Here is a 17,412-nt window from a genome sequence, read left to right as displayed (position 1 = left end):
TGCAAAGTCACAGTTTATTTCACATTCAGGGAGGCACCCTTTGGGGCAGCAGGGTCTTCAGCGGCAGACAGTTCAGAGGCAGCAGTGTCCCTGGCCTCAGCGGGATGCAGGGAGCATCTCTCTCTCAGCTCTCGGCCTCCACCTGCAGAGGAGAGAACAGGCCTATGAGATCTGCATTTATGGGTGGCCTCCCCCCGCCCATGCCCACTAACTCACCAGGCCATGCGAGGGGCCCTGTTTCCTCATGTCCTGAGCGGGTGGACCCGTGTCCTGCCGCCCTTGTGGGGACCCAGACAGCAGCCGCAACAAAGCCGCAGGAGATGGTTCAGCAGCCTGCGGGCTGCCCCATGGCGGATGGGGATCCAGGTGGAGGAGGGGCTGCTGGCCTGTGGGCCCTGGCCCGAGGGGGGGCAGCTCTCCTCCCCAGGTGCTGGGGCTGCTGCAGAGGAGGGGGAGGGGCCGGAGGCAGGACAGCTGCTGTGTGGTGTGTTGGGAGGCACCACTGGGGGTGCCAGGCTGGGGGTGGACGTGGACGTAAAGACAGGGAGACTGGAGCACTTGGGGGGTTGGCCAGGCTCCCGGGCTTTGTCCTGCTCCCAGGAGCCGGTGCCCAGGGCTGGTGGGGCAGACACACACCTCCTCCTGCTCCTGCTCCTGCTTCTGCTGGCCCTCTTCTTCATACTTGGCAGCAGGCTGGAAGGAATGGACTGGTCAGCTGGGGCTGGCTCATCGGAGGAGGTGGGTTCCCTGTAGGCTTCCATGGGTCCCATGCCCTGGGTCACCCATGGGTGGCTCAGGATCTCTGGCCACCCAATTCGCTCCTTGGGGTCAGAGTTCAGCATGCGGTGCAGAAGGTGTTGGAGCTCCTGGGAGAGCCGGGGCTTCCTTCTGAATAGAGTCCAGATGGGTCGTTCCTGTGGCAGGTGACCTTTCACCATTTCATACAACACCACCCCCAGGCTCCAGATGTCCACCCCGGGGCCGTAGGTGCCCCCCGTCACTATCTCGGGCGCCATGTAGCCTAAGGTGCCCTGCAGGCTGTCCATGGACTGCTGGAGAAAATGGCCACTCAGGCCAAAGTCCGTGATCTTGACCCGGTCCAGGCTTTGCAGGAGAATATTCTCAGGTTTGAGGTCCCTGTGAGCGATTCCTTTGGCGTGGCAATATTCCATAGCCGAGGCCAACTGGCGGAACACCCTTCTGGCCTCCTCCTCCCTCATGGGGCCCTTGCGGCAGAGGTAGTCCCGCAGGTCTCCCCCCCTCACGTAGGGCATGACCAGCAGCAGTTGGAATGCCGTCTCTATGGTGCCGAGCAGGGGCATGATGTTGGGGTGGCTCAGACCTCGCATGATGCTGCACTCGTCACGCGCCATCTCCAGGCCTGTCTGCCCCAGCATCTTCATCTTCTTGATCACAACTTTTTTGCCGCTGTGACGATGCCGGGCCAGCATGACGACAGAGAAGCTGCCGGCCCCAAGGGTGCTCAGCACACAGAAGTCGTCCTCGGCCATTCCCTCTCCCAATGGAGAGGTCTTAGGCCGGGCCATGAGACCTAGCTACACTCACTGTAGACTAACTAGGAACTCTAAACTAGGACTGTCACTACCAAAAAACAACAACCAAGATCTAACTTACCTTCTACTCTTACTGGCTCTACCCAAAACAGGGGTAGTCAAACTAGAATGCGCTAGGGCTATCCTAGATAACTAAGGGGAGGGGGGTGAACAAGGGAAGGGGGAAAAGGCAAAGAGGAGAGAAAAGAAGGGGGGGGGGAATAGAGTGTGGGGTAGGGGAGAGGGGGAGTGGGAGTGGGTATCAGGTAAAGTGCAGGGATGGAGAGAGGGGAATCAAAAGAGCGAACGGAGAGTGAGAGCGAGAGCGAGTGTGTGCGAGTGCGAGTGGTGGTGCGTAAGCTAGCTGGGGAGTCCGCCACAGGTCACTACCAAGAGCTTCCAGGGCATATGGACAGCAAACCCACCTCAGACGCGGCTTTTTATAGGTTTCTGGTTGGTCACAATGGCCCCCAAGAGGTCACAGAAGCAGGGCTGGGCAGGGCCATCATGGCCAGGGTCACAGCAGAAGGGTGGGCCAGTGATGGCCAGGGGTCACCGGGACCTCAGCCACTGGTCTTTCCCTTCGTGGTAGAAAAAAAACCTAATGCCTTTCTTCCCATAGGGGCCTGGGTGTGGTCCTTCTATGACCCTATGATCCAAAATCCTGTGTGAGTCTGGGGGTGACTAGAGATTAGTAGTTACTGAATAAAATCTGTAGGACCTTTAGGACACTTTCCATATCCATTTGGAAAAATCTGTGATCAACTTTGCCTGAAAACCTCTGCCTCTGTTTGAATGAAATGGCTCCATCACACTGAAACCCATGCCCGTGTTTAGGACATTTAGGGAACATAGAAAAGGTGGGAAATAAGTAAGCTGACGCCAGTTTGCCCAGCATGACATCACTCCTTGTGAATGTTGCATGTGTGTGTACTTGAGTGGACGTGTGTTTATCTCTTCTGAGATGCACAGTTCAGTATATATCAATTAGGTCCATTTCATCTATGGTTTCATTTAGGATCACTCTCCCCATATTGATTTGATTTTTTTTTTTGTCCTGATGATCTGCTGTGAGTGGTGTGTTCAAAGCTCCTACTATGATTGTGTTATTGTTCATATCTCCCTCAAGTTCAGTAAGTACTTGTTTTATATATGTGGGTGCACTTGAGTTTGGGGCATATGTTTTTATGACGGTTACGTCTTCTTGTTGGGTTAGTCCACTGACCATCGTTTAATGTCCCTCTCTGTTCCTTTCTTTACCTGAACATCTGTTTTATCAGAAGGCAGAGTAGCTGTCCCTTCCCTTATTTTGAGAATTAGTATCTTGGAATAGCTTGCTCCAGCCTGTGACATGATGTTTCCATTTCTCTTTTCTATGCATGTGTAATTCCCGAAGAAATGTCCCGGATGGATCCTGTTCTTTACTCCGTTCAGCTGCTCGGAGACTTTTGAAAAGTGAATTCAGGCTGTTGACATTTAGGGTGTTTATTGCTCTGTGTGGTGTATTTATGTCCATTCTGATTCCGAGGCTGTCTTAATTGTGGATTCTTTGCCTATTTGCTGCTATCCGTCCTTTTGTGTAGATGAGTTTCTCCGATGAGCTCCTCACTGATCTTTCTTGTGTTTTCTGTACATCTCTGTTCCTGGTTTTTCTTGTGGTGACCATCAGTTGAATAGCTAACACTTTGTCTGTGAGAAAGTCGTGTTTAAATTGATCTCAGTTAGCAAACTTTTGGGAGAAAGGCTTTGTCCTTGAGCTCCTTTTCTTGCTTGATTAATGTTTCCTCTATTTCTAGTCTACTGCTGTCCACCTCACTGAGAACGGGCATTCCTTTGCTTCCTCCTTTCTCGTGGATAATTTTTATAAGGTGAGGTTGAGGTGAGCAAGTGCCTGTAGCTTTTGGATATTTGAAGAGACCATTATTTACCCCTCATACGTGAAAGACAACTTTGCAGGCTGCCAAATTCCTGGTTGGAATTTCCTCTTTTTGAGTACTTGGAATATGTCATTCCACTCTTTTCTTGTGTCTTGGGATTGTGAAAGGAGGTCTGATGGAAACTGGATAAGTCTACCTTTGTATGCAACTTCTTTCCTTCTCCTAGAAGCCTTCCAACTGTGTACGTTGACACTGAGGTGTCATAGTTTTACAAGCATGTGCCTTGTGGTTAGGCATTTTGCATTCATGTACCTGAGTGTGTGCTCTGCCTCTGGAACAGCTATATGCTGAAGATTGCCTGAGTGAGGACAGTTCTCAGCTAAAATTTCTCTCAAATGGTCACTAGTTTTATGACCCCCCTCCTCATCCACAGATATTCCTTTTAAATTTAATTAAATTAAATTTAGTTTAATTTAATTTTTGCCTCCAGGGTTATTGCTGGGGCTCAGTACCTGCACCATGAAACAATCCATTGCTCCTGGAGCCCATTTTTGCCCCCTTTGGTTGCCCTTGTTGTTGTAGCCTTGTTGTGGTTATTATTGTTGTTGCTGATGTTGTTAGTTGATGGATAGGACAGAGAGAAATGGAGAGAGGAGGGGAAGACAGAGAAGGGGAGAGAAAGATAGACACCTGCAGATCTGCTTCACCGCCTGTGGAGAGACTCCCCTGCAGGTGGGGAGCCGGGGGCTCAAACCAGGATCCTTCCACCGGTCCTGGCGCTTTGTGCCACGTTTGCTTAACCCACTGCGCTACAGCCCGACCCCCATCCTCAGATATTTCTATCACACTTACATTCGACCTTTTGACGGAGTCTGCAGTTTCCCAGAATTGCTACTTTATTTCTAAACCTTTGCTGTCCCTCATCTTTACATTGACTTGTGTGTTAAGCCTTCCTTCTAGACTAGAACTTTCCTTCTGCATGAGTGTGTCTACTGCCTAAGCCTTCCACGTGAGCTTGAACTGCATGCACTCAGAGTGTCTTTCAACCTTGTAGTTCTGATGGAAGTTCTCTGTGGGGCCATGGTCCTTTCTTTATGCAGCAGGAATCCTACAAACTCCTACTGTACTTTCATCTTTCTTCCATTGATAGAAATTTCTCCCCATATATGTACGTAAGTGACATTTTATTTACTGGCTTAATACCTTTTGATAGGCCGGAGATAGTCTATTATCAAGACAAGGGCAATGACAAAAAAAAAAACCCTCCAAAAAAAAAAAAAAATTAGTGCGGCCTAGGAGAGGAGTTCAGACACTTGAAGCACTAGCCCACCACTCATGAAGCCTCCCCTTGGATGTGGGCTCCGGGGGTGTGGCGAGCCCTGGTCCTGGCACGTGCTCATGTGTCTGTCTTCTGGGTTTGTTACCCCTGCACCTACTAAGAGGTATTGAATATCCCAGGCTTATGGAAACTGATGGAGTGGGCCGCCCACCCAGGCCATGGGAGACCTGAGGGCCAGGGAGGAAGTGCCCTGACCTTGGGGTAAGCTCAGTCGGAGACAAAGAAGAGGCCATGTCATCAGTGAGGGAGGCCTGCATGTCATGGCCACTGTGATGTGTGTGTGCAGCAGGCTCTGTGCCTCCAGACACTGTGAGCTCTGGCTGCCTCTCCCTTGAGAATGCAGACTCTAGCTTGGGGCAGGAAGCCAGGTGGGCAGTGCTGGGCAGGGCCTGTGGCTGGGGTGACCCCCAGGGACGCAAATGAAAAGAAAGCACCAAAACTAGACCGATGCAAAGTCACAGTTTATTTCACATTCAGGGAGGCACCCTTTGGGGCAGCAGGGTCTTCAGCGGCAGACAGTTCAGAGGCAGCAGTGTCCCTGGCCTCAGCGGGATGCAGGGAGCATCTCTCTCTCAGCTCTCGGCCTCCACCTGCAGAGGAGAGAACAGGCCTATGAGATCTGCATTTATGGGTGGCCTCCCCCCGCCCATGCCCACTAACTCACCAGGCCATGCGAGGGGCCCTGTTTCCTCATGTCCTGAGCGGGTGGACCCGTGTCCTGCCGCCCTTGTGGGGACCCAGACAGCAGCCGCAACAAAGCCGCAGGAGATGGTTCAGCAGCCTGCGGGCTGCCCCATGGCGGATGGGGATCCAGGTGGAGGAGGGGCTGCTGGCCTGTGGGCCCTGGCCCGAGGGGGGGCAGCTCTCCTCCCCAGGTGCTGGGGCTGCTGCAGAGGAGGGGGAGGGGCCGGAGGCAGGACAGCTGCTGTGTGGTGTGTTGGGAGGCACCACTGGGGGTGCCAGGCTGGGGGTGGACGTGGACGTAAAGACAGGGAGACTGGAGCACTTGGGGGGTTGGCCAGGCTCCCGGGCTTTGTCCTGCTCCCAGGAGCCGGTGCCCAGGGCTGGTGGGGCAGACACACACCTCCTCCTGCTCCTGCTCCTGCTTCTGCTGGCCCTCTTCTTCATACTTGGCAGCAGGCTGGAAGGAATGGACTGGTCAGCTGGGGCTGGCTCATCGGAGGAGGTGGGTTCCCTGTAGGCTTCCATGGGTCCCATGCCCTGGGTCACCCATGGGTGGCTCAGGATCTCTGGCCACCCAATTCGCTCCTTGGGGTCAGAGTTCAGCATGCGGTGCAGAAGGTGTTGGAGCTCCTGGGAGAGCCGGGGCTTCCTTCTGAATAGAGTCCAGATGGGTCGTTCCTGTGGCAGGTGACCTTTCACCATTTCATACAACACCACCCCCAGGCTCCAGATGTCCACCCCGGGGCCGTAGGTGCCCCCCGTCACTATCTCGGGCGCCATGTAGCCTAAGGTGCCCTGCAGGCTGTCCATGGACTGCTGGAGAAAATGGCCACTCAGGCCAAAGTCCGTGATCTTGACCCGGTCCAGGCTTTGCAGGAGAATATTCTCAGGTTTGAGGTCCCTGTGAGCGATTCCTTTGGCGTGGCAATATTCCATAGCCGAGGCCAACTGGCGGAACACCCTTCTGGCCTCCTCCTCCCTCATGGGGCCCTTGCGGCAGAGGTAGTCCCGCAGGTCTCCCCCCCTCACGTAGGGCATGACCAGCAGCAGTTGGAATGCCGTCTCTATGGTGCCGAGCAGGGGCATGATGTTGGGGTGGCTCAGACCTCGCATGATGCTGCACTCGTCACGCGCCATCTCCAGGCCTGTCTGCCCCAGCATCTTCATCTTCTTGATCACAACTTTTTTGCCGCTGTGACGATGCCGGGCCAGCATGACGACAGAGAAGCTGCCGGCCCCAAGGGTGCTCAGCACACAGAAGTCGTCCTCGGCCATTCCCTCTCCCAATGGAGAGGTCTTAGGCCGGGCCATGAGACCTAGCTACACTCACTGTAGACTAACTAGGAACTCTAAACTAGGACTGTCACTACCAAAAAACAACAACCAAGATCTAACTTACCTTCTACTCTTACTGGCTCTACCCAAAACAGGGGTAGTCAAACTAGAATGCGCTAGGGCTATCCTAGATAACTAAGGGGAGGGGGGTGAACAAGGGAAGGGGGAAAAGGCAAAGAGGAGAGAAAAGAAGGGGGGGGGGAATAGAGTGTGGGGTAGGGGAGAGGGGGAGTGGGAGTGGGTATCAGGTAAAGTGCAGGGATGGAGAGAGGGGAATCAAAAGAGCGAACGGAGAGTGAGAGCGAGAGCGAGTGTGTGCGAGTGCGAGTGGTGGTGCGTAAGCTAGCTGGGGAGTCCGCCACAGGTCACTACCAAGAGCTTCCAGGGCATATGGACAGCAAACCCACCTCAGACGCGGCTTTTTATAGGTTTCTGGTTGGTCACAATGGCCCCCAAGAGGTCACAGAAGCAGGGCTGGGCAGGGCCATCATGGCCAGGGTCACAGCAGAAGGGTGGGCCAGTGATGGCCAGGGGTCACCGGGACCTCAGCCACTGGTCTTTCCCTTCGTGGTAGAAAAAAAACCTAATGCCTTTCTTCCCATAGGGGCCTGGGTGTGGTCCTTCTATGACCCTATGATCCAAAATCCTGTGTGAGTCTGGGGGTGACTAGAGATTAGTAGTTACTGAATAAAATCTGTAGGACCTTTAGGACACTTTCCATATCCATTTGGAAAAATCTGTGATCAACTTTGCCTGAAAACCTCTGCCTCTGTTTGAATGAAATGGCTCCATCACACTGAAACCCATGCCCGTGTTTAGGACATTTAGGGAACATAGAAAAGGTGGGAAATAAGTAAGCTGACGCCAGTTTGCCCAGCATGACATCACTCCTTGTGAATGTTGCATGTGTGTGTACTTGAGTGGACGTGTGTTTATCTCTTCTGAGATGCACAGTTCAGTATATATCAATTAGGTCCATTTCATCTATGGTTTCATTTAGGATCACTCTCCCCATATTGATTTGATTTTTTTTTTTGTCCTGATGATCTGCTGTGAGTGGTGTGTTCAAAGCTCCTACTATGATTGTGTTATTGTTCATATCTCCCTCAAGTTCAGTAAGTACTTGTTTTATATATGTGGGTGCACTTGAGTTTGGGGCATATGTTTTTATGACGGTTACGTCTTCTTGTTGGGTTAGTCCACTGACCATCGTTTAATGTCCCTCTCTGTTCCTTTCTTTACCTGAACATCTGTTTTATCAGAAGGCAGAGTAGCTGTCCCTTCCCTTATTTTGAGAATTAGTATCTTGGAATAGCTTGCTCCAGCCTGTGACATGATGTTTCCATTTCTCTTTTCTATGCATGTGTAATTCCCGAAGAAATGTCCCGGATGGATCCTGTTCTTTACTCCGTTCAGCTGCTCGGAGACTTTTGAAAAGTGAATTCAGGCTGTTGACATTTAGGGTGTTTATTGCTCTGTGTGGTGTATTTATGTCCATTCTGATTCCGAGGCTGTCTTAATTGTGGATTCTTTGCCTATTTGCTGCTATCCGTCCTTTTGTGTAGATGAGTTTCTCCGATGAGCTCCTCACTGATCTTTCTTGTGTTTTCTGTACATCTCTGTTCCTGGTTTTTCTTGTGGTGACCATCAGTTGAATAGCTAACACTTTGTCTGTGAGAAAGTCGTGTTTAAATTGATCTCAGTTAGCAAACTTTTGGGAGAAAGGCTTTGTCCTTGAGCTCCTTTTCTTGCTTGATTAATGTTTCCTCTATTTCTAGTCTACTGCTGTCCACCTCACTGAGAACGGGCATTCCTTTGCTTCCTCCTTTCTCGTGGATAATTTTTATAAGGTGAGGTTGAGGTGAGCAAGTGCCTGTAGCTTTTGGATATTTGAAGAGACCATTATTTACCCCTCATACGTGAAAGACAACTTTGCAGGCTGCCAAATTCCTGGTTGGAATTTCCTCTTTTTGAGTACTTGGAATATGTCATTCCACTCTTTTCTTGTGTCTTGGGATTGTGAAAGGAGGTCTGATGGAAACTGGATAAGTCTACCTTTGTATGCAACTTCTTTCCTTCTCCTAGAAGCCTTCCAACTGTGTACGTTGACACTGAGGTGTCATAGTTTTACAAGCATGTGCCTTGTGGTTAGGCATTTTGCATTCATGTACCTGAGTGTGTGCTCTGCCTCTGGAACAGCTATATGCTGAAGATTGCCTGAGTGAGGACAGTTCTCAGCTAAAATTTCTCTCAAATGGTCACTAGTTTTATGACCCCCCTCCTCATCCACAGATATTCCTTTTAAATTTAATTAAATTAAATTTAGTTTAATTTAATTTTTGCCTCCAGGGTTATTGCTGGGGCTCAGTACCTGCACCATGAAACAATCCATTGCTCCTGGAGCCCATTTTTGCCCCCTTTGGTTGCCCTTGTTGTTGTAGCCTTGTTGTGGTTATTATTGTTGTTGCTGATGTTGTTAGTTGATGGATAGGACAGAGAGAAATGGAGAGAGGAGGGGAAGACAGAGAAGGGGAGAGAAAGATAGACACCTGCAGATCTGCTTCACCGCCTGTGGAGAGACTCCCCTGCAGGTGGGGAGCCGGGGGCTCAAACCAGGATCCTTCCACCGGTCCTGGCGCTTTGTGCCACGTTTGCTTAACCCACTGCGCTACAGCCCGACCCCCATCCTCAGATATTTCTATCACACTTACATTCGACCTTTTGACGGAGTCTGCAGTTTCCCAGAATTGCTACTTTATTTCTAAACCTTTGCTGTCCCTCATCTTTACATTGACTTGTGTGTTAAGCCTTCCTTCTAGACTAGAACTTTCCTTCTGCATGAGTGTGTCTACTGCCTAAGCCTTCCACGTGAGCTTGAACTGCATGCACTCAGAGTGTCTTTCAACCTTGTAGTTCTGATGGAAGTTCTCTGTGGGGCCATGGTCCTTTCTTTATGCAGCAGGAATCCTACAAACTCCTACTGTACTTTCATCTTTCTTCCATTGATAGAAATTTCTCCCCATATATGTACGTAAGTGACATTTTATTTACTGGCTTAATACCTTTTGATAGGCCGGAGATAGTCTATTATCAAGACAAGGGCAATGACAAAAAAAAAAACCCTCCAAAAAAAAAAAAAAATTAGTGCGGCCTAGGAGAGGAGTTCAGACACTTGAAGCACTAGCCCACCACTCATGAAGCCTCCCCTTGGATGTGGGCTCCGGGGGTGTGGCGAGCCCTGGTCCTGGCACGTGCTCATGTGTCTGTCTTCTGGGTTTGTTACCCCTGCACCTACTAAGAGGTATTGAATATCCCAGGCTTATGGAAACTGATGGAGTGGGCCGCCCACCCAGGCCATGGGAGACCTGAGGGCCAGGGAGGAAGTGCCCTGACCTTGGGGTAAGCTCAGTCGGAGACAAAGAAGAGGCCATGTCATCAGTGAGGGAGGCCTGCATGTCATGGCCACTGTGATGTGTGTGTGCAGCAGGCTCTGTGCCTCCAGACACTGTGAGCTCTGGCTGCCTCTCCCTTGAGAATGCAGACTCTAGCTTGGGGCAGGAAGCCAGGTGGGCAGTGCTGGGCAGGGCCTGTGGCTGGGGTGACCCCCAGGGACGCAAATGAAAAGAAAGCACCAAAACTAGACCGATGCAAAGTCACAGTTTATTTCACATTCAGGGAGGCACCCTTTGGGGCAGCAGGGTCTTCAGCGGCAGACAGTTCAGAGGCAGCAGTGTCCCTGGCCTCAGCGGGATGCAGGGAGCATCTCTCTCTCAGCTCTCGGCCTCCACCTGCAGAGGAGAGAACAGGCCTATGAGATCTGCATTTATGGGTGGCCTCCCCCCGCCCATGCCCACTAACTCACCAGGCCATGCGAGGGGCCCTGTTTCCTCATGTCCTGAGCGGGTGGACCCGTGTCCTGCCGCCCTTGTGGGGACCCAGACAGCAGCCGCAACAAAGCCGCAGGAGATGGTTCAGCAGCCTGCGGGCTGCCCCATGGCGGATGGGGATCCAGGTGGAGGAGGGGCTGCTGGCCTGTGGGCCCTGGCCCGAGGGGGGGCAGCTCTCCTCCCCAGGTGCTGGGGCTGCTGCAGAGGAGGGGGAGGGGCCGGAGGCAGGACAGCTGCTGTGTGGTGTGTTGGGAGGCACCACTGGGGGTGCCAGGCTGGGGGTGGACGTGGACGTAAAGACAGGGAGACTGGAGCACTTGGGGGGTTGGCCAGGCTCCCGGGCTTTGTCCTGCTCCCAGGAGCCGGTGCCCAGGGCTGGTGGGGCAGACACACACCTCCTCCTGCTCCTGCTCCTGCTTCTGCTGGCCCTCTTCTTCATACTTGGCAGCAGGCTGGAAGGAATGGACTGGTCAGCTGGGGCTGGCTCATCGGAGGAGGTGGGTTCCCTGTAGGCTTCCATGGGTCCCATGCCCTGGGTCACCCATGGGTGGCTCAGGATCTCTGGCCACCCAATTCGCTCCTTGGGGTCAGAGTTCAGCATGCGGTGCAGAAGGTGTTGGAGCTCCTGGGAGAGCCGGGGCTTCCTTCTGAATAGAGTCCAGATGGGTCGTTCCTGTGGCAGGTGACCTTTCACCATTTCATACAACACCACCCCCAGGCTCCAGATGTCCACCCCGGGGCCGTAGGTGCCCCCCGTCACTATCTCGGGCGCCATGTAGCCTAAGGTGCCCTGCAGGCTGTCCATGGACTGCTGGAGAAAATGGCCACTCAGGCCAAAGTCCGTGATCTTGACCCGGTCCAGGCTTTGCAGGAGAATATTCTCAGGTTTGAGGTCCCTGTGAGCGATTCCTTTGGCGTGGCAATATTCCATAGCCGAGGCCAACTGGCGGAACACCCTTCTGGCCTCCTCCTCCCTCATGGGGCCCTTGCGGCAGAGGTAGTCCCGCAGGTCTCCCCCCCTCACGTAGGGCATGACCAGCAGCAGTTGGAATGCCGTCTCTATGGTGCCGAGCAGGGGCATGATGTTGGGGTGGCTCAGACCTCGCATGATGCTGCACTCGTCACGCGCCATCTCCAGGCCTGTCTGCCCCAGCATCTTCATCTTCTTGATCACAACTTTTTTGCCGCTGTGACGATGCCGGGCCAGCATGACGACAGAGAAGCTGCCGGCCCCAAGGGTGCTCAGCACACAGAAGTCGTCCTCGGCCATTCCCTCTCCCAATGGAGAGGTCTTAGGCCGGGCCATGAGACCTAGCTACACTCACTGTAGACTAACTAGGAACTCTAAACTAGGACTGTCACTACCAAAAAACAACAACCAAGATCTAACTTACCTTCTACTCTTACTGGCTCTACCCAAAACAGGGGTAGTCAAACTAGAATGCGCTAGGGCTATCCTAGATAACTAAGGGGAGGGGGGTGAACAAGGGAAGGGGGAAAAGGCAAAGAGGAGAGAAAAGAAGGGGGGGGGAATAGAGTGTGGGGTAGGGGAGAGGGGGAGTGGGAGTGGGTATCAGGTAAAGTGCAGGGATGGAGAGAGGGGAATCAAAAGAGCGAACGGAGAGTGAGAGCGAGAGCGAGTGTGTGCGAGTGCGAGTGGTGGTGCGTAAGCTAGCTGGGGAGTCCGCCACAGGTCACTACCAAGAGCTTCCAGGGCATATGGACAGCAAACCCACCTCAGACGCGGCTTTTTATAGGTTTCTGGTTGGTCACAATGGCCCCCAAGAGGTCACAGAAGCAGGGCTGGGCAGGGCCATCATGGCCAGGGTCACAGCAGAAGGGTGGGCCAGTGATGGCCAGGGGTCACCGGGACCTCAGCCACTGGTCTTTCCCTTCGTGGTAGAAAAAAAACCTAATGCCTTTCTTCCCATAGGGGCCTGGGTGTGGTCCTTCTATGACCCTATGATCCAAAATCCTGTGTGAGTCTGGGGGTGACTAGAGATTAGTAGTTACTGAATAAAATCTGTAGAACCCTTGGGACACTTTCCATATCCATTTGAAAAAATCTGTGATCAACTTTGTCTGAAAACCTCTGCCTCTGTTTGAATGAAATGGCTCCATCACACTGAAACCCATGCCCGTGTTTAGGACAATTATGGAACACAGGAAAGATGGGGAATAAGTAAATCGACTCCAGTTTGCCCAGCATGTCATCACTCCTTGTGAATGGTTCATGTATACTTGAGCAGAATGTATGTTTATCTCATCTGAGGTGGACAGTTCTGTATATATTGATGAGGTTCATTTTATCTATGGTTTCATTTAAGATCACTGTCCCCCTATTGATGTTTTGTCCTGATATCTGTCTGTTGTGAGTGGTGTGTTAAAAGCTCCTACTGTTGTTAGTCGAGTGGTAGCACAGGGGGATAAGCATAGGTGGCAGAGAGAAATCAAGGAGACAGAGAGGGGGAGAGAAAGACAGACACCTGCAGACCTGCTTCACTGCTTGTGAATCAACTCCCCTGCAGGTGGGGAGCCGGGGGCTCAACCCAGGATTCTTACACTGTCCTTGTGCTTTGGGCCATGTGCGCTTAACCTGCTGTGCCACTACTCGGCTCCCTGAGATATCGATTTCTATAAGTACCATGTGTCCTAACTATCTAGGAACAATACATTTTATTACCACACTGGTGTATATAATGTCTAGAATTGTACCTGGAAACTGATCTTATTCTAAAATGATTAATTGCTATTAATTACTAATTAATCGGTGTCTAACTGTGGGAAAAAAATCTTACCTGCATTTATATAACATATCAATATTTGGTATATCTGTATTAAAGATGTGACATCCCTTTTTTATGAAATTACTTGTTCCATGCTCTCATAATCCACTTTTAATTATTGTGTTATTTGGGAATTGTATCTCAAGTGTAAAAACCTCAGTGTTCACACACACCCCCACCCCCGTGAATTTGTGTGTGTGTGTGTGTGTGTGTGTGTGTGTGTGTGTGTGTTTTTCATCATCTTCAGGACTTGACATTTCTGGGATGACACTCAGAAAGACAAAGAGAGGCAGGGAGAGAGGGGGAAAGAAAGCACAGAACCGACGTTTACTTCTTTGTGGTGGGGGGCCTGTCTCAGACCTGGATGGTAGACATGGTCATGCAGCACCCTGCCCTAGCTGTCCTTCAGCACCCCTTTCTCTATCCCTATCTAAAGCATTATTACGACATCTATTTGATTACTTACTCTACTCCTTCCTTAAATAGTTACTGATTGTGTTATAATATCTCTTTGAAATTTAGGTTTCTACTTTTATAATTATATTTTGACAACCTGTGCTATATCTAGTCTAAAATATTTCATTTGTCTGATTGTATAAATTTTATTTCAATTATACCAGACTTATTTCTAATCATAAGAATACTAATGACAGTAATATAATTTTTTTTAGTAAAGAATTATTAATTTTATATTTGATAGTTGTAGGGTATCCTTCTGTATGCAAAGACTGCTTCCTTGAGTAAAGTGAGAAAAATACTGTTACAAAGGTTTGCTGGTACTGCCTTGGATTTACTTATTTTATGTAGAATATATACTGGCATCTGTACACACACTACAGGTATATGGTATATATATTCATCTATTTCTCACTTAAAGAGTTGCATTTAAATGAGTTAATTCAAAAGCCATCAAGTGGACAAAAGTATTTCCATTAATTTTAGTAAAGAACTATGCATTCCACCCCCAATTTAAGTTACTGGTAAAATTTCCACAAATATAAAAATATGTCAACTTAAAAAAACAAAACACCAAATTTATATGGAAATAAGAACAGATTTTAAGTAAATTTTTTACCCAGAAAATTTAGTGTGATAAAATTTCACGGTATTTTTGTTTTCTTTACAATACGTTCTTTAGGAAATTTTCAACCATTTCATGGTCATGTTTACCTTGATATATATATATGGGGGGGACTTTAGATGAAAATAATTACAAAATAGAAGACTATTGAAATACTTGACAATAAGGCTTGCCAGATGCACACTACGCACAGGAATATGCCATAGAAGATGATTTGTCAATTACTCAGAAAATAATTGTTCTCAGCAAAATGTGAGACATAATATGAAAATGTTCCATTTAATAGTCTCCAACTAAACAATTGTGGTGGGCATGTTGGCATTTATTTATCTTAGCCTGAAACAATAATTTGAAATATCACTTTTTACAATATATTTGACATTTGCTTTTAGCAGTAAAATCATACCACCCCTCTAAGCCAAAAAGACATTGTTGGAGAGAAATCTTTAATCATGTAAAATAATTATTCAGCTGTATTCTTTATTTTGAGGGGCAGAGAGACAGGCACTTGTGCTCTACTCTGCATATATGTGGTGCCGGGATTGAACCCATGGCCTCAGACATGGGAGGGATGAGCTCTATCACAAAGTCACAAGCCCAGATATTGTCTTTACCTGTATATCGCATCATTAAACATGCTAACTTACTTAAAATGCTTTTCATTCATTTATACAACTAATCCCCACGGACTTGGGAAGAACTTAGATATGTGCATTGACCAACTTGTTCATGAATCAGTGAAATGCTAGCCGTTGTACTCACCCAGTTCAATGGAACTTTTCTTCACTGTTCTGCAGCTGGGAGAGTTGGAGTCTTCCCTGGTTTATTATAATTCTTTCATTAGGAAAGTTAGGAGTAAATCTTATCTTTAATGCCATTCAAATCTCAACATTATTCATGTGTCATCAAAGAATCATGTAAGAAGTGTGTTACAAGGTACTTTCACCAGAATTTTAGCTCGAAAGTAACAAGTACAACTTTATTAGACAAAATTTTCATCAATTGTTACAGCTGAAAACTCACCTGCCATGATATCACCTGAATTGTTGTGAGAATTATTGTACATTCTCAAGAGATTTTCAGACACAACCAGGAATTTTCTTACTGAAAATGGCAGGACAGGGGGTGGGATTGGAGTCTCTAAAAGTTTTTTTAAAAATTTTTGTGTGTGTGTCCTGTGTTATTGCCGGGGCTCAGTGCCTCAACTACGAGTGCACTGCTCCTGGACGCCATTTTTCTCATTTTGTTGCCCTTGTTGTTATTATTATTATTGTTATCATTGCTTCATAAGTGGTGAAGCAGGGCTGCAGGTGTCTCTCTATCTCCCCCTCTCAATTTATCTCTCTCTAATAAATAAGATAAATAAATAAAATAATAAACCTTAAGAACCTGTTTTAAAAAAAAAAAAGACTGTTAAGTGCAGTTATCTGCAAGATAAATCCCTAGAAGTGGTAATTCCATTTAAATGTCTTTTTTTTTGGGGGAGGGGGTTTCATTACTGAGTCTTCACTTCTCCAGGTGAACTTTTTCAGAAAGAGAGAGATAGACAGACACAGAGAAAGAGACAGAGGCAGAGGCAGAGGAAAAGATAACACTGTACTGAAACTTGCCCTAGTTGTGATGGGGGCCAGGCTCAAACTTAAGTATTACACGTGGCAAAGCAAGCATACCACCCAGGTGATCTGTTTTGTGTTCAATTTATTTATTTACTATCATTAGTAGTAGTAGTAGTAGTAGTAGTAGTAGTAGTAGTAGTAGTAGTAGTAGTATTTTTGCTTTCAGAGTTATCGCTGGGGCTCACTGCTAGCAGTATGAGGAGGAAGGAGACAGAGTAACTGTCCCTGAAGCGACTGTCCTTAGAGTACTGGCAGAAAAGGACCAGAAAGGAAGCCAGAGATACGGGACCCCCAGCCAGAGGCAGGAAGATGAATAGTGGCTAGATCAAGGTGGCCACAGGACAGTGTTGACATTTTTTTCTATTTTATTATGGAATATTTTTTTTCTATTTTATTATACATTATTATACTATAGATATGACAGAGAGAAATTGAGGAGGAGATGGAGAGGGAGAAAGACAGACACCGGCAGACCTGCTTCACCGCTTGTGAAGTGTCCCCTCTCCAAGTGAGGAGCTGGGGGCTCAAACCCGGATCCTTGCGCAGGCCCTTGCACTTAGTGCTGTGAGTTTAACTGGGTTTACTACCAACTGCCTGGTCCCGTTTAGTGTTTAGTTGAAGTGGATAAGATTTCAAGGGTACCACTTTACACTGTCCCAAAACAAGGCAGAAAAGAATGTAGTTTCCCCACATCCTCGCCAGCACCTTCGTATTATCTAACTTCCGAATCTTTGTCATTCAGATAGGTGAAAAGTGAGACAGACTCCTGTAGTTTCGTTCTGCTGGTCTTTAATTCTGAGTGAGACTGTATCACTTTTCCTGTATTTACATGTCCCTTGCAGTTAACCTGCTCCACCCCTAAAAGCAGTCCCTTGTTGACCAAAAGTGTCATTATCTTCCCCGACACCTCAACCTCAGCAAATTTCAGTGTCAATACTGTCCTGTGGCCACCTTGATCTAGCCACTATTCACCTTTCTGCCTCTGGCTGGGGGTCCCGTATCTCTGGCTTCCTTTCTGGTCCTTTTCTGCCAGTACTCTAAGGACAATGGCTCCCTCCTCCTCAGCCTCTGCTCTCCAGCTGCCCTTGCCCTGTGTGCAGCCTGGTTCTGGTCTTTGCTCTGCTGGGCACAAACCCCACTACAGGTCCAAGGTCTCACTCTGTGTCAGGAACAGCACCTAGAAGGTATGAACAACAGAGGGAGCTTATCCGGCCTTTGTTACTGGGGGTGACACCCCTGTACCAGCCAGTCAGA

At 49.0% G+C, this 17,412-nt stretch overlaps 3 protein-coding genes across 3 annotated transcripts; all 3 read right to left on the bottom strand.

Moving 5' to 3' along the window:
- On the bottom strand, positions 1-1,763 carry LOC132542550 (uncharacterized). The gene is made up of 2 exons (XM_060205082.1): positions 217-1,763; positions 1-142 (listed from the first exon to the last, which is right to left on the bottom strand). The coding sequence occupies exon 1, from the start codon at positions 1,545-1,547 to the stop codon at positions 243-245; it is 1,305 nt and encodes a 434-aa protein (XP_060061065.1). The 5' UTR covers positions 1,548-1,763; the 3' UTR covers positions 1-142; positions 217-242.
- Positions 1,764-5,217: 3,454 nt separating this feature from the next.
- On the bottom strand, positions 5,218-6,980 carry LOC132542549 (uncharacterized). Its single transcript, XM_060205081.1, has 2 exons — positions 5,434-6,980; positions 5,218-5,359 (listed from the first exon to the last, which is right to left on the bottom strand). Exon 1 carries the CDS (start codon positions 6,762-6,764, stop codon positions 5,460-5,462), a length of 1,305 nt encoding a protein of 434 aa, XP_060061064.1. The 5' UTR covers positions 6,765-6,980; the 3' UTR covers positions 5,218-5,359; positions 5,434-5,459.
- Positions 6,981-10,434: 3,454 nt separating this feature from the next.
- On the bottom strand, positions 10,435-12,347 carry LOC132542548 (uncharacterized). Its single transcript, XM_060205080.1, has 2 exons — positions 10,651-12,347; positions 10,435-10,576 (listed from the first exon to the last, which is right to left on the bottom strand). Exon 1 carries the CDS (start codon positions 11,979-11,981, stop codon positions 10,677-10,679), a length of 1,305 nt encoding a protein of 434 aa, XP_060061063.1. The 5' UTR covers positions 11,982-12,347; the 3' UTR covers positions 10,435-10,576; positions 10,651-10,676.
- Positions 12,348-17,412: the final 5,065 nt, after the last annotated feature.

The sequence above is a fragment of the Erinaceus europaeus genome, chromosome 13 (genome assembly GCF_950295315.1).
Source record: "Erinaceus europaeus chromosome 13, mEriEur2.1, whole genome shotgun sequence".
Classification (NCBI taxonomy): domain Eukaryota; kingdom Metazoa; phylum Chordata; class Mammalia; order Eulipotyphla; family Erinaceidae; genus Erinaceus; species Erinaceus europaeus.
The sequence above is the reverse complement of the archived record's forward strand: the minus strand, read 5'-3'. Positions and strand labels throughout refer to the sequence as shown.

Coding starts and splice junctions, on each gene's coding strand:
- LOC132542550 (XM_060205082.1), bottom strand. CDS start 1,547: ATGGCCCGGCCTAAGACCTCTCCATTGGGAGAGGGAATGGCCGAGGAC.
- LOC132542549 (XM_060205081.1), bottom strand. CDS start 6,764: ATGGCCCGGCCTAAGACCTCTCCATTGGGAGAGGGAATGGCCGAGGAC.
- LOC132542548 (XM_060205080.1), bottom strand. CDS start 11,981: ATGGCCCGGCCTAAGACCTCTCCATTGGGAGAGGGAATGGCCGAGGAC.